The sequence below is a fragment of the Podarcis melisellensis genome (genome assembly GCF_964234715.1).
Source record: "Podarcis melisellensis genome assembly, chromosome: 16".
NCBI classification, from domain to species: domain Eukaryota; kingdom Metazoa; phylum Chordata; class Lepidosauria; order Squamata; family Lacertidae; genus Podarcis; species Podarcis melisellensis.
Window position 1 is genome coordinate 38,945,235 of NC_138533.1, and position 15,877 is coordinate 38,961,111.

At 43.4% G+C, this 15,877-nt stretch overlaps 1 protein-coding gene across 1 annotated transcript in view; it reads left to right on the plus strand.

Moving 5' to 3' along the window:
• Window positions 1-15,877, plus strand: part of DNAH10 (dynein axonemal heavy chain 10) — a 119,755-nt gene that overhangs the window by 47,887 nt on the left and 55,991 nt on the right. The window contains exons 28-41 of the mRNA XM_081892744.1: window positions 118-240; window positions 393-626; window positions 1,787-2,010; window positions 4,004-4,273; window positions 4,485-4,668; window positions 6,076-6,210; window positions 7,325-7,477; window positions 7,639-7,827; window positions 8,116-8,262; window positions 11,093-11,284; window positions 11,631-11,749; window positions 12,271-12,429; window positions 13,869-14,004; window positions 14,369-14,488. Of these exons, the coding sequence (XP_081748870.1) occupies window positions 118-240; window positions 393-626; window positions 1,787-2,010; window positions 4,004-4,273; window positions 4,485-4,668; window positions 6,076-6,210; window positions 7,325-7,477; window positions 7,639-7,827; window positions 8,116-8,262; window positions 11,093-11,284; window positions 11,631-11,749; window positions 12,271-12,429; window positions 13,869-14,004; window positions 14,369-14,488 (2,385 nt within the window). The remainder of the gene's footprint in view (window positions 1-117; window positions 241-392; window positions 627-1,786; window positions 2,011-4,003; window positions 4,274-4,484; window positions 4,669-6,075; window positions 6,211-7,324; window positions 7,478-7,638; window positions 7,828-8,115; window positions 8,263-11,092; window positions 11,285-11,630; window positions 11,750-12,270; window positions 12,430-13,868; window positions 14,005-14,368; window positions 14,489-15,877) is intronic.

A 15,877-nucleotide genomic window follows, 5' to 3' on the forward strand; every position in this document is an offset into this window, starting at 1 on the left:
GCACAGGGAAGTGGAGGATGGGGGTGGGCCCTGCTGGGCCACAACTGCTGTCCAACTCACAGGCAAGTGAACAGGGATTTCCCCTTTTTTAAAAAAAGCAATATTTGACTTCCCTAGGTCTGGATGATAGTTCAGCGAAAATGGATGTATCTGGAGAGTATATTTATTGGTGGAGATATACGATCTCAACTGCCAGAGGAAGCTAAAAAATTTGACAACATTGACAGGATATTTAAAAGGGCAAGTATCTGACTTGTGGGTTAATGGGAGCATTGAAGTACAGCATATTGACTGTATACATGGTTTGAATGCATCTTATATGCACAAACACATCTGTAATCCATGGTGTTAGCTATCAGTAGCTTCTCATCTTTATTTATTCTTACCTGCAGATAATGTCAGAAACGGTCAAAGACCCAATAATAAAGAGATGTTGTGAAGCTCCAAATCGTCTTTCAGACCTACAGAATATAAGTGACGGCCTGGAGAAGTGTCAGAAGAGCTTGAATGATTACTTGGATTCCAAGAGGAATGCTTTCCCCAGATTCTTCTTCATATCAGATGACGAACTGCTTAGCATTCTGGGCAGCAGTGACCCGCTGTGTGTTCAGGAGCACATGATCAAGGTGGATAATGGGCTGATCCTAGAAACCATTAAAGGGCCCTTTCACATTCTCCCTTTCTGTGGTGTATACAGTTGGATTATGAGGCAGAAGGCGGGGGCAACATGGGTGCTTCCCACTGGTATCCAAGGGAGCAGGGAAATTATCCAGAATTTCCAGGCCTGTCCTGCTTCTGACAAAGATTCTGATGTTTATATAAAATGCTCTTTCACATGATATATTGTTAATCTATGGAGTTCCTTGCCATAAGTTGCAGTGGTGGCCACTGGCTGGTTGCTTCAAAATGGGATCAGACTAATATATAGAGGATAACCCTATCAACTGTTGTTAGCTGTAACAGCTGACAGAACCACCATGTTCAGAGGCAATTTGCTATTCAGTGTGAGTTGCTGGGGAGCAAAGGGAGGAGAGGGTTGTTGCCTTCATGTTCTGCTGGTGGACTTCTGATTATTATTAAATTATAACCATTGAAATAATTTAAATACTGGTTTTGCTTTTAAGCAGAAATACAAAAGCAGTTGATTGGCCACTGTAGGTACCTGGATGTACAACTAGATGGGAATTTGGTTTGAGCCACCTTTCCTTTAGTTCATTCAAGAGAGTTTTAACTAACTGTATATTTTGTCCAGACACAGAACTAGATCACAGGTATATTTCATATTTCCAAAATGGTTAGATATCTGATGAGTTAATGACTGTCAGTATTATTCCTGGTCACAGGGAAAAGGAGCAGGCAGGAAAGGCTAACCCATCTTTTTGTTCTAGTAAGGAAACTCCTGGCACATTGAGGGCATCCTCAGAATGAATCAAACTTGCTGTTCTTGTTTTCCACCCAAGGATGGATCAACCCTTTTCCTGCCTGGCCTCCTGCCTTGAATATCAGAGTGGAACTGCATGTAAAATTCAACTTTCAGTTCCTAATATTTATTTACTAAAGTGTGGCTTATGTATTTCTGTAAATTTGGGAGTTCTATACTTTCTTAATGGGTATTTCTAGGGCCATAAACTTGCATCTACTAACCAGGGATAAGGCCTTGAATCATCTTTGAATCTGAAGCAAATCTTTAATCAGGAGAATATACCTGAATTTCATACTGGTGATGCCATTCTCTTGTGTGAGTAGTGTCATTGCTTCAGTGTTATCTCCTCCTGGTATGTTTCAGATGTATGACAATGTAGCCGCTCTGAGGTTTCATGAAGATGACAGTGGTATGAAGATAGCTACTGCTATGATTTCTGCTGAAGGCGAAGTGATGGAGTTTCGAAAGGCTATCCCAGCTGAAGGTAGAGTGGAGAACTGGATGACTGCTGTACTTGTTGAAATGAGGAGGACCAACAGACTTCTTACTAAAGAAGCCATTTTTCGGTACTGTGAGGACAGAAGCAGGTGAGGTAATCTAATGCAACACATTTGGTTGGCAGCAGGGTGAGCTGAATGAGTCTTGTCAGAAAAGAAGGCAGGGTATAAATAAATTAACAACAACAACAACAGTGTTGTGTAAGATAGTATTTCCATGGCATCTCTTTATGCCAGGCTTCCTCCACCTGGCACCCTCATGATGTTTTTGGATTGTAATTCTCATCATAGCCAGGGATCATGGATGATGGGAGCTGTAATCCAAAATGTCTGGACGATGCCTTCTGCAGTGAAAGTTGTGGCAACCTCAAGGGCCAGGATGGGCTGTTCAGTCTGCACAATGTCATATTGTATACATAATTCCTACAATTTAATTTAGTATTGTGCTGCTCAGTCATGAACATGGGATTCTCTATCCATGTAAGATAACATTCTGGTATAAAAATTGTTATCTCATTTGCACCAACATGCTAGGCTTTTACAATCCAGAATCTTTGTCCACCTTGGCTGGGAACTGCTGCCTTCTGGTTCTGGTTGTCCTTGCTCTTCCTGATTGCTGTAATCACAGCATGATGCATATCAGAGATCAGTGCACTTTTGATCAGCAGGAACCTGTGCATCTGCCATAAGAGCTATGTTGTTTTGCACACAGATCTAACATTTGTGCCATTGCATTCCACATCCCTAGGGATGTAACCACCATAGCCTGACTGATCAGGGCCTGTATAATCCTTGCTGATGAGACTCAACATTTCCTTATGCTTCTTTCTTTGCATTACAGTACTGCATATTTAAGGGACGCGGGTGGTGCTGTGGGTTAAAGCCTCAGCGCCTAGGGCTTGCCGATCGAAAGGTCGGCGGTTCGAATCCCCGCGGCGGGGTGCGCTCCCATTGTTCGGTCCCAGCGCCTGCCAACCTAGCAGTTCGAAAGCACCTCCGGGTGCAAGTAGATAAATAGGGACCGCTTTCTAGCGGGAAGGTAAACGGCGTTTCCGTGTGCAGCTCTGGCTCGCCAGATGCAGCGATGTCACGCTGGCCACGTGACCCGGAAGTGTCTTCGGACAGCGCTGGCCCCTGGCCTCTTGAGTGAGATGGGCGCACAACCCCAGAGTCTGGCAAGACTGGCCCATACGGGCAGGGGTACCTTTACCTTTACCTTTTTACTGCATATTTAAGCTCAGCGACCTTTTCTGGCAGAACCAGCATTAGTTACTGACATTTGCCAAGCTGCCCTGTGGTTGTCAGCAAACATGTCCACTAGACATTGCAAACTAGAACTCTATATTTCAGTGGTGGCTTTCACAGAAGAGTCCTACAGAACATTATTCTACCCACCTATGTGCCCTCCACATTGTAATACTCACTGAAGCATTTGATGTAGTTTTTGCAAATCCCTCGGTGTAGATGTTTCACATAACAACCTGAGAAAGGAGCATTTGCTCATCTACTGTGAATGGGTTGGCATAATGAGACATTCACAATTATATCCTAATAGTGGAATGGGCTGTCACCACACATACAGCTTCAGATTTGGCTATACATCTCCATGCTGGGTATGCTTCCCCTTTGTATCCCTGCCTTCTTGGTGTTTTATTTCTCTTGGTTAGCGATCCTACTAATTGAGCTGAAAACTGTAAGTGCAACTGGAGGGAGGATAGCCAATATAGATTAAGTGATGTACCTTTGTCAAATTAGAGAACACAACCCTCAACATGGATGTCTCGGGTCAATCCAGAAGCCCTGTGATTCAGTTTTTGTATCCAATAAGTGATGTGTTATCCATGTTCTTAAGGCAGGCACATCTACTATTTGAGGCATTTCTGAAATAAGGTGGGCTAGAAGGCAGCCTAGCCAGGCTAATGGATGGGGCCTTGCCATCTCAGCTCTCCTGCTACATCCAGAATGCTGTGCAAGTCACCCTTCTTTTCAATATTATAATGATTCATTGAGCTATATACTTTTTATCTTTGTTTTACTTGATTACTGCTGGTCACCTGGCAAAGTGATTCTGCTTTTTCCTTAGAGTTGACTGGATGCTGATGTACCAAGGTATGATGGTGCTGGCTGCCAATCAGGTGTGGTGGACCTGGGAAGTAGAAGACGTCTTCCGAAAAGTGAAGAAGGGAGAAAAACAGGCAATGAAAAACTACGCCAAGAAAATGCACTTCCAAATTGACTCGCTAGTAACCCGAATCACCAAACCACTAAGCAAAAATGACAGGAAAAAATACAATACCGTTCTCATAATTGATGTCCATGCACGGGATATAGTTGATATATTTGTAAGAGACAGGTAATTGCAGGGTCCAGATTAGTAAGATTGCTCTGTTTAATAAAAGTAATGAAACCATTCTTGAGGTCCCTTCTGTGCTTCAATTTCCCCTTTTCCTCCTCCATCCTGTCCGCTTTTCTAACTTCTCTTGATACCATTTGCTGACCTCTTTTGATTTTTGATGTTGTATGTTTCATGGAAGCCTGGAACCTCTGTCTCCCTCTCTCTCTAGCATCATGGAAGCTCGTGAATTTGAGTGGGAAAGTCAGCTGCGTTTTTATTGGGACCGAGAACCAGATGAACTCAATGTGCGCCAGTGCACTGGTGCCTTTTCTTATGGCTATGAATATATGGGCTTAAATGGGAGACTGGTCATCACACCACTCACAGACCGGATATATCTAACACTCACACAGGTAAACCAATAAAGGGGCTTTTCATTTAGCTTAGGTTCTTAAGTGCTGTTGAAAACAATGGAAGGTAAGTTTGGAATGTATATTCAAAGCCATGCTGTTTTTATTGTAATTATTTGTATGGTTTTAATAGATGAGAGAGAAAGTTTTAATTCTTTCAATGTTTAAGCGTTTTTTTATATTTCTTTATGTGTGCATTTCTTTTCTTTTTTGTATAAATTTTTATTAATTTTCCAATACAATTATACAGTTTTATCCAAATTTTAACAAATTATCTCTTTTTGGACTTCCTTCAGCTTCTCTGATAATCATCCATATTTATCTTTTTAATACACATTCCTTTCATTTGTCTTCCCTCCCCCTTCTATTTCTTTTAGCAATACATCTCAACTTTTACAGTGCTTCTTGAAACCCCACTAGCGTTGTTTGCACATCACATACACTTTTCAGATATTCAACAAACTTCCCCCAGTTTAAGTGATTTTAATTATTGTTTTTTCTATGTTTTTAACACTTCTTCATTGTAGCTGTAAGCGACCTTGAGTCCTGTCAGGGAAAAAGACAGGGTATAAATAAGAATATAATAAGAATAAGAATATTCTGCCTATACGGTATACAACTTTCCTTCAGTTAGTGTCTTGGCTTAGAACAAAGGATCTATTCATGCATGGATGGAAGTGTCATTGATGCAGGATTCTGGTCCTTAGCTAATGATTCAAGCTCAGAATATGGGATTGGTAATAGGGGAGCTTCTATGTGGCCTCCCTGACTTTCCCGGTCTCCTCCTACCCCCCCCCCCTCTCTGGCTGCAGCAGGGGTGGCCGTGGCGATGGAGGCTGGTGAGTGCTAGGCTGGGGGGGGCAGCTCTGCTGTTCTGTCTCTCAGCTGCAGAGACTTCCAGACCTCTGAGCTCTGCTGGATTGCTGCTGAGATTGTTGGGGAAGGGGGTTGGGGGCTCTGCACAGTCCTTGTGACTTTCGCCTTGGGTGCTGCTGGCTCCCCCCCCCCGCTTGCAGCGGTGGTGGCCTTGTTGGCGGTGCGGGGACCGGCCCGAGGACCCTGCTGATGTTGGCCAACAGGAGTCCTACCGAAAGCAATTTGAAACAGAAGTTGGTTGCTTATTGTGTGTACACTCATCTCACTTTCACTGCTGATAAACTGGTTCTGCAGTTTTTTGTGTTATTTTCAAAATCTTCCAAACCTGTTTGATTGAAGGTACTGCAGGGGAAAATAACTATGCATGCACACCATAAAGAGTGCAAATCTTTTAACTCGTTTTCAGTTCTCTTCAAGACGATTGTCTTTCTCCAGCCATTCATTACTAGAGACTGGAGAATCTAGCACTCATTGCAATGGCAAAGTAGATTTTCTCCTTCCTTGCCTCACTTTTCTGTGACTTTTCCTCCAAAGGCCTTGTCCATGTATTTGGGTGGAGCACCTGCAGGTCCAGCAGGAACTGGGAAGACTGAAACAACTAAAGATCTTGCCAAAGCCTTGGGCTTGCTTTGTGTAGTAACTAATTGTGGAGAAGGCATGGATTTCAAGGTAGGAATATCCCTTCTGCATTCCTGTACTGCTCTCTTCTTAATGACAGAAAACCACTTCCATGCCCTCCAATTTGGCTGGGAGAATCACAATCACGGAAACACATGAACAATCACGGATTTCTAACTTCACTCTGGATGTCCTGAATTGCTTTTGACTCTACACTTTTTGTCTCTAGGATCACTTGACTACCCTTTTATATCTCTAGGGTCACTTTTCTATTTCTATGAACTCTAAGAGTCTACAGAGTCCACAGTGAAAAATAAAACCGGCAACATCCTTGGGATGGGAGAGGGAAGTCCCCCCAGTGCGGCTACCAAGCGCCCACAGGGAGAAGAGAGTTCTCCCCAGCTTAGGCTACCTGTGCTTTGAGCCTAGCGGCTGCAAAGCAACCACCTTCCACCTCCAGCCACTCAAGGACAAAGTGTGCTCTGTGTCCTTGCTTGTCTGGATAAGTCCCTCTCCAAAAGCCATCAAGGCAGTGGCGGTTGCTTTGGGACAGGGTTCTTTGGTGGCTTGAAAGAGTTGTGAGAGGTTTCTCCCCTTCTTCCGTTTACCATGTGCGGGGCTCCTATAAACAAACTCCTTCCCAGCAGCACAAACCCAGCCTTCAGCTACCACATAGTGGATCAGCATCCCTCAGGCTCCAGGACAAGCCGTTCTTTGTCCCTTTATTTATTAAACTTGCACTTAATTGGTAATTCAGTTTAAATTAGCTGCTTGTGCCTCTGCCGTCTTGCAACTTCCCCGCCTGGGGCTGGAGGCATGCACACCTGCCTGGAGCTCGCTGGGCTCAGGAGGGAGGGAGCACCGTCCCATGCAACAGTGGGGCTTACTTCAGAGTAAGCGAGCAGGGCCATGCTTCCCCTGGCTGTACTCTGCAGGTAGCACTGAAGGAAGCCTGGAGGTGAAGCCTCAGCCATGGGATGGAACTGGGGTGGAACTTCTTCAGGGTGCCTAAGACCTCAAATATCTGTCATGTGACTGTGGCTCTCCTGGGTAGCAGTAAGAGAAATCTTAAGTCTGGATGCCTTTTTCACTCTGAACCAGAAGGGACTTTCATGATCAATGGCTGCCATTCAGTTTTAATGCTTCTTCATCTTTTGCATTCTAGGCAGTGGGTAAGATTTTCTCCGGTCTTGCCCAATGTGGCGCGTGGGGTTGCTTCGATGAATTTAATCGGATTGATGCCTCCGTGCTTTCAGTCATCTCTTCACAGATTCAAACCATCAGAAATGCTCTGATGAACCAGCTGAAAACATTTCAGGTAAAGAGGCAGGGAAGATGATTTTGTGCATAAAGGGTTGGATTAGTTTTCAGGTGCACTAATATGTACATGCATGTAAGTTTGGGATATGACGATCCTTTAGTGGGTCCATTTCTTTCTCTTACGTATCTGTCTGAACTTCAATTAGGCTTATGTTTCAGTTTGAAGGGCAAGAAATTTCTCTGGATCCGCGAATGGGCATTTTCATCACCATGAATCCTGGCTACGCAGGCCGTACTGAGCTCCCTGAATCCGTTAAGGCTCTTTTCAGACCTGTAGTAGTAATTGTGCCAGATCTCCAACAAATCTGTGAAATCATGCTGTTTTCTGAAGGTTTTCTTTTGGCAAAGGTAGGTCAGTGCCTTCACAAAGAGCTGGTTCATTCATAATGCTTATTACATATCTGTAGTGTTTTGTGAATGTTGTTAGCCAATTTGAGGGCTTTTCAAAACTGGGAATATTATATATATGTATATTGCAAGTTTCACTTAAGGTGTTGAACCTATAGTGGTTCATTCACACACGTGATTCATGTAGTTATGTTCATGTATGAATAAAGTGCACATGGGGAGCTTCAGGGCTTTTTTTATTTAAAAAACCCACACATTTATATGTTCATGCTGCATTTTGTCTGCAAGACCCTGGCCAAGAAGATGACAGTGCTCTACAAACTAGCAAGGGAACAACTTTCAAAACAGCATCACTATGATTTTGGGCTTCGGGCTCTGAAGTCAGTACTGGTGATGGCAGGAGAACTGAAGAGAGGCTCACCGGATCTAAATGAGGTAAGCCTTTCCTAATCCATTATCCTGGCATCCTGGAAAATAGAGCATCTGGGGGCTTATTCACATGACCCCATGACTATGGGCTAGTCCCTATTAGTGGGGTGGGAGAGCTGGAAAAAAAAATCACATCTGGCAACCAATGTGCCATTTGGGTTCCCGATAGTACATAGGTAGACGAGTCTAAAAAGCCCAGGACACAAATTTTTACGGCCCTCTAGCACTATATCATAAAACCATAGAATTGTAGAGTTGGAAGGGACCCCCCTATGCCATCTTGCCCAGCCCCTGCAAATAGGACCATAAAACCTTCATCCCTCCTTATTCGATTTAACAGCATCAGACATGAAAGAAAACAAAATACCCAGAGTGTACTTCATGTTTCAGAGAGAGAAACACCCCTCCCACTGTATGTCTCATGTCACTGTCACTAAAGAAGAAAATCATAAACAAACTGTCTCATCTGGGCCTGTGTTACATATAATTGAGTGCAAGCCGTTTCAGTCTTAGTCACAAATGTACTATGTGAACAATATAGAGAAAATGGTGTGTGCCCACCCTAGCTGTGTTCCAATATTTTATTTTTCGATGATATATATATATATATATATATATTTAAGGGGGACGCAGGTGGCGCTGTGGGTTAAAGCCTCAGCGCCTAGGGCTTGCCGATCGAAAGGTCGGCAGTTCGAATCCCTGCCGCGGGGTGCGCTCCCGTTGCTCGGTCCCAGCGCCTGCCAACCTAGCAGTTCGAAAGCACCTCCGGGTGCAAGTAGATAAATAGGGACCGCTTACCAGCGGGAAGGTAAATGGCGTTTCCGTGTGCGGCTCTGGCTCGCCAGAGCAGCGATGTCACGCTGGCCACGTGACCCGGAAGTGTCTCCGGACAGCGCTGGCCCCTGGCCTCTTAAGTGAGATGGGCGCACAACCCCAGAGTCTGGCAAGACTGGCCCGTACGGGCAGGGGTACCTTTACCTTTACCTTTATATATATATTTTAGGGGCATAATCCTGGTGTTTATTTTGCTCTAGTAAGCTTAGTTTGGTCAGAATCAAGTATAAATTTCCACAGGTAATGCAAAATATATTACTTCTGTTGAATGAGCCACCATAGCTGCTAGAGGTGGGCATTGCCTGCAAGCCAATTGGGGCATGGGCATGTGGGCATTGGACTGGATCTTTAGCCACATGGGCACTCCATTAAGGGCATCCAGGAGGTTGACTCTGCCAGGAGTCCACACAGGGACTGATGGGCCAAAACACCTCTCCCAATGGCGGGCCTGTGCGGGATTGTGGCACCCAATAAATGTCGGGGGTGACTCCCCAGCACAGGGCTGACCCCCTGGGTTCCTATCAGTCAGCGTGTAGGCTGCCTGATGTCAGATACATGCGCGTAGCCAAACCTACTCTTACCTGTAATCAATAAAGTTGTGGCCTAATTCAACTCAATACCATTCTCCTGTGCTCATTTCCTTGGTCTCCTCTGCGCTGGCTGCGGATGTTATGCATCTGGGGCAGCAAAAGTAGCCTGGTGCAAGTGCTTGGCCAGAAGCTGTTGGCCTTTTATTTATTCAGGCAATTTCTAACGCACTTTGTGAAATACCATCTCAGAGCAAGGTGTAATTTCAAATAAATCATAGTACACACTGAAACAATAATTTATCATAAAAACAAATATGTGCTACAATATAGCAATAAAATAATAATAATAATAATAATAATAATAATAATAATAATAATAATAATAAAAAACCCAGATAGTCAGGCAAGGGCACAAACCCACAAATGAAGCAATTCAGCCACAGGCCTGGATGAATAAAATAGTTTTAAACTGGCACTGAAAAGCCATCAAAGTCCGTCTAGTGTGAAGGAAGGGCATTCGACATTCAACATTCGACATGCATATATCAAGAATGCCCTCTGATAGGTTGCTGCAGAGTGAATACTTGGCAGAAAGACTGGGAATGATACACATGGGAGAATCCTAAGCTGTATAGGGCTTTGTAAGGGTGGTTGGAGGATGTGTGGCGGCTAACAGATTGAGGTTGAATCCTGATAAGACAGAAGTACTGCCCTACATTCCACAGGGTAGGTGCGACTATTGGGAAGGCCCTCTGCCTGGTTCCCTGTAACCTCATTCCTCAAAGCGAGGGAACCACCAGAAGGCCCTTGGAGGTGGATCTCAGTATCCAGGCTGAACAATGGTGATGGAGATCTTCCTTCAGGTATATAGGGCCAATGCCGTTTAAGATCTTAAAGGTCAGCACCAACACTTTGAATTGTGCTAGGAAACATACTGGAACCAGTGTAGATCCTTTAGGACTGGTTTTATATGGTCTTGGCGGTCACTCCCAGTCACTAGTCTAGTTGCCGCATTCTGGATTAGTTGTAGTTTCTGAGTCACCTTCAAAGGTAGCCCCATTTGCAGTAGTCCAAGCGGGAGATAACTAGAGCATGCACCACTCTGGTGAGACAGTCCGCAGGCAGGTAGGGTCTCAACCTGTGTACCAGATGAGGGTGGTAGACAGCTGCCCTGGACACATAATTGACCTGTGTCTCCATGGATAGCTGTGAGTTCAAAATGATTCCCAGGCTGTGCACCTGGTCCTGCGCACAGTTACTCCATTCAGGACCAGGGAGCCCCCCATATTCACCCGCCCCCTGTCCCTCCAAAAAAGTACTTCTGTTTTGTTTCAGCCTCAAACCTTTAACTGTTATGTGGTGAAAGGCAGCAGCTATTTGAGGGAGCTACTAAATTGGGGGCAGGGTGCTCAAGAAAACCTATTTTGCTCACTAAACATGTTAATTGCTTTTTACAACCACCATCACCCTAGGATGTGGTCCTGATGAGAGCTCTGCGAGACATGAATCTCCCCAAATTTGTTTTTGAAGATGTTCCTCTTTTTCTTGGCCTCATCTCTGACCTGTTTCCTGGACTTGATTGCCCTCGAGTACGCTACCCTAATTTTAATGATGCTGTTGAGCAAGTGTTGGCTGAAGGAGGCTACGTTGTCCTGCCAATTCAGGTATGAAAAAGAAACACAGAAAAATGGAAAGTATCATAAATGCCAGGCCACATTTTGGGGAGCCTGTATAAAAGGCAACCTTAAAGCCTGGCTCTGTTGCAGTAAGGTCTTCCATCCAGTCCATAAGTAGCAATAATAATCCTTTTAGGTGGCGGAAGATTATGATGACTTGGAATTTTCTTTTCTTTCTTTTACTTTCAACCTGGGGTATTTGGGTTATATCTTTTGACTTAAATTCTCCTAAAATGGAATTTTGTTGATTTATACAGTACTATTAGAAAAAAAGGCTAATAGTGAGTTTAGTTGATGTATGCTCTATGAGGCCTTTTAATGGTTTTTTTATCAGGTGGATAAAGTTGTCCAAATGTATGAAACTATGTTGACTCGTCATACTACAATGGTGGTTGGGCCGACAGGAGGCGGCAAGTCTGTGGTTATCAATACCTTGTGCCAGGCTCAGACAAAGTGAGTACAGATTATGAATACAGGTAGATAACTTGGTCAGACTTGTTGCAAGAGGATGAGCATACACTTCCTCGCTTCCTTCACTTTCATGGGCATAGCCAGGGGGTGAGAAAGGCAGCTTCGCCTCCCTAAATCAAGTAAATAAATAAAAATACTCAACCAGAAAGTAGAAATAATCAAGTCACTTGGATTATGTTGTGGCGCATTCTAGTGACGCAATTGGCAACCCCATAGAGCAATAGGCGTGGCTTCCATGAACTGACCAATTGTGTCAATTGCTGAGGGAAAACAGTGAGGAGGGCTCCTGCATTTAAGCTCTGCTTATGAGCTTTCCAGGGATATCTGGTAGCCACTGTGGAAAGCAGGATCAAGCTTTGATTTACTTTGATCTGATTCAGCAGGGGTTCTTCTTCATGTTTTTATTGGGTAGGAATTGTGCAGTGTTTGTATACAGGAGTTGCTTTGGCAAGTTCTACTGCAATGTGTTTTTCTTCTTAACTGCACCTCTGATGTCCATTTAGGCTGTCATTGGTGACCAAACTTTACACGCTGAACCCCAAAGCCATGAGTGTTATTGAGCTTTACGGAATCCTGGACCCCACCACACGAGACTGGACTGATGGAGTTTTGTCCAACATCTTTAGGGAAATCAATAAACCCACAGATAAAAAAGAGAGAAGGTAATTTCTTAAGGGTTAGACCAATATTTGTATTTGTGTTCAAACTGCATTATTAAGTTTTGTAACCAAACAAACATAAGAGAAAAATGACAGATTATAGATAAATTACAAGAGAATTAATGCAAGGCCAAGAGCACATTGTAATGTTATCATCAGGACAACAACAGAGAAGGGGAAACTAAAGAGAATCAGATTCAAAGAAATGCAGGCAATACAATCAGCTTTTGGGGGGAAAGAGATAACATGAGATCATTGTGGGGTCATTAATAAAGTACTTGGCTGGATACCTATATCAAAAGAGCAGAGCTAAACATACTCTCCAGCAAGTGAGAGCCCCCAGCAGAGTTTTAAAACACAGAATCATGCATCACCCTGAAGTGTGAGGAATATAGGCCGTTAGACCTTTTAAATATCCTGTTCTAGTCACTTAACACTGCTTCCCACACCATTAATAAGTTTGAATACTTTATTTAACTCGTAAGATATGATTCATGCATTATTCCATACAGCTGCAAGAAAAACACAGGTAGTATTCTGTATTTTGGGTTTACAAAATACAGAAACATATTTCTGAGCACACAAACAACTTGTAGAGAGCAAGCTCAGACAGGTCCTATCTTGGTGAGTTCACAAGGTGAAAGAGAATGACCAAAGGAGGAAGCTTAACTTCCTTCCAGGCGAGGGGCCTGGCCTAGCTGACTCTAGGAATGCAATTCTATTACCTTAACCACTTCATGCAAGCCCTATTCTTGCTAGCTATATTTGACTGCAATTTCCCACACAGCCAAAATCAGTTATTCACAAATCAGCATGAGTTTGAGGTAGAATAAAATTGTTTTCCTTGTCAGAAGTGAATGCAATAATATGATATCATATTTCTCCAAATTTGTCTGGCTCTTTTGCTTTTCTCAATGTTTTTATTTTATGTGCTCATTTTCCCATCAAAGCAATTGATCAGCTTTTTGGTATACTTTCCAGTATTTTGTTAAATTTAATCTAGCAACCATCAGTAAGATTATCAGCTCTTTAAACATAATTTTTCCTATCCAGTACTTTTCAACCAAGGCTCCGTGGAATCTTTGGGTTGAGTGAGCTTTCCGTCAGGGGTTCTATGAAATTTTGGTTAAATTATTTGTTTTCATGTTTTGTTTTGTTTTGTTTTGTTTAATGCTTCTTGGGGGGGGGGGGAGTTGGACTTCACAGGATATTGTTCCATTACTGGAATTATTTAGTAGGGGAAAAGGATTGCAAACCTCTGGGTTAGACATTACACTTGCGGGTCCTTAATCGTTTCAGATTTGTTTTGCTGTAATTTTCCCTCATTTTCCCAATAACCTTCCTGCAATCCAGTGAAAGTACACAGATCAAAATGAATTCGAATAGAAGTGTTTTGGGGATGTGTCATTATATAAGTGCCTTTCTTTAATCTTTGTATACAGGTACATTTTATTTGATGGAGATGTGGATGCCCTCTGGGTAGAAAACATGAATTCTGTGATGGATGATAACAAGTTGTTGACTTTGGCAAATGGGGAACGAATCAGACTCCAAGCCCATTGTGCCCTTTTATTTGAGGTAAGGAAGTCACTTCTGAAGTTTTGAAACAACAGATACTGATGGCCAGACATTTCATTAAATATAACAGCTCAAGTGACCCGTTATCCATCCATTTTGGTCTTGGGAGGTGGTGGTGTTTCTCCATTTTTATTGTATTTATTTATTTTACTGTTTTCTTACTCTTACACTCAGCTTTTCTTCTGAATTGCGCAGAGTGGGTTACATGTGGGTCTAGACAGTCCTATATCCAAGTTCATTAGGGCCAAACTTGCTTCACTTCAGAAATAGAATGCAGCATGCCAGCTTCCATTTTGTGGTGGAGGTTCTCCAGGCACGAGGCCACTCCTCCAACCAGTTTCCAGTAAATGTGCTTCCTTCCTAGGTTGGAGACTTACAGTATGCTTCACCTGCGACGGTATCACGCTGTGGGATGGTCTTTGTGGACCCCAAGAACTTGAGATACAAACCTTATTGGGAGAAATGGACGAACCAAAGAAGCAAGGTAGAAAATGTCTCCTTAGACTGAACTTGGAAGCATTTGTTGTAAATCACCAGTTACTGGTTTTCCAGTATATCCAGACAAGCTAATTTTTATGTGAGGTTTCCAGACAAACTGAGTTCTCTGGTTGGGGTGCAGGATTTGGGAGGGTGTCCCAGGGGCCACAGGATATATCAGATACCCCTGTCCAGCTCTGGATATGGAGTTCCAGCACTGGAGAGGAAAATCCTAAGTTGGATTCCCCCCTTCCTGCTGCTGCTGAATCCTTCCTGCTGGTGCTCTGATGTGGGTAGAGCTCAAAGGAGATATAATTATAAATAATAAGAATGGATCACAGGGTGGTTTGCAATATAAAAACACAAACACACATAACATAGTAACAAGAAGTTAGATTGGCTTCAACCAGAGCCAGGGCCTTTTCAACTCTGGCTCCGGCCTGGTGGAACGCTCTGCCTCATGAGACCAGGGCCCTGCGGGATCTGATTTCTTTCCGCAGAGCCTGTAAGACAGAGTTGTTCCGCCTGGCCTTTGGCTTGGAGCCAATTTGATTCCCTCCCTCTCTCTTTTTTTTCTTCTTCTTTTTTTTCTTTTCCTTCTCCTCCTGCGATGACGCTACATTTTAATATTTTAATGTTCCATTATTTTAATGTTGTATTTTATTTTTGTTTTTAAGTTGTAATCATTCATCTTGTTTTTATTATTGCTTGTAAGCCGCTCTGAGCCTGGCCTTGGCTGGGGAGGGCGGGGTATAAATTAAATTAAATTAAATTATTATTATTATTATTATTATTATTATTATTATTATTATTATTATTATTAAACAAAAACAGTACCCTGCACTACACAGTTTAAAAGGGCACAGATGGCTTAATTAGCCGGGGAGAAGAGGAATGTTTCTGCCTGGTGCCTAAAGATATGCAATGAAGGTGCTAGGTGAGCCTCACTGGGGCGACCATTCCACAAGTGTGGAGCCACTGCAGAAAAGGCCTGTTCTCATGTTGCCACCTTCCAGACCTCTTGTAGAGGAGACACAGGGTCTCTGGGTCAGGGTTTGGGTCAGATATGCCCAGGGAGGACTAAGAAACAGCCGGGATCCAAACGACCCACAGCCATCCCAGTCCCCTAACATGCTCCCATACCAGGAAAAGAATTACACACCTGGGTGTGTATTATTCTCCGGTCAGTGAGAGGAAGACATCTAGACATGGGTTGTCTCCATAACTACTTAGGACAGGCAGGGTCACATGATGCAGCTTTGAGAAGGATCCAGCCCAGTTCATTTGCTGTCTTGCCTTGGTCACAGCAGCTGTACTTGTTTCTCTGCATTTCTCACTCTGCAATGTTTTTACTGATTTTTCTCTCCCAGCTCGATCACTCTTTCTCCTTCTTCTC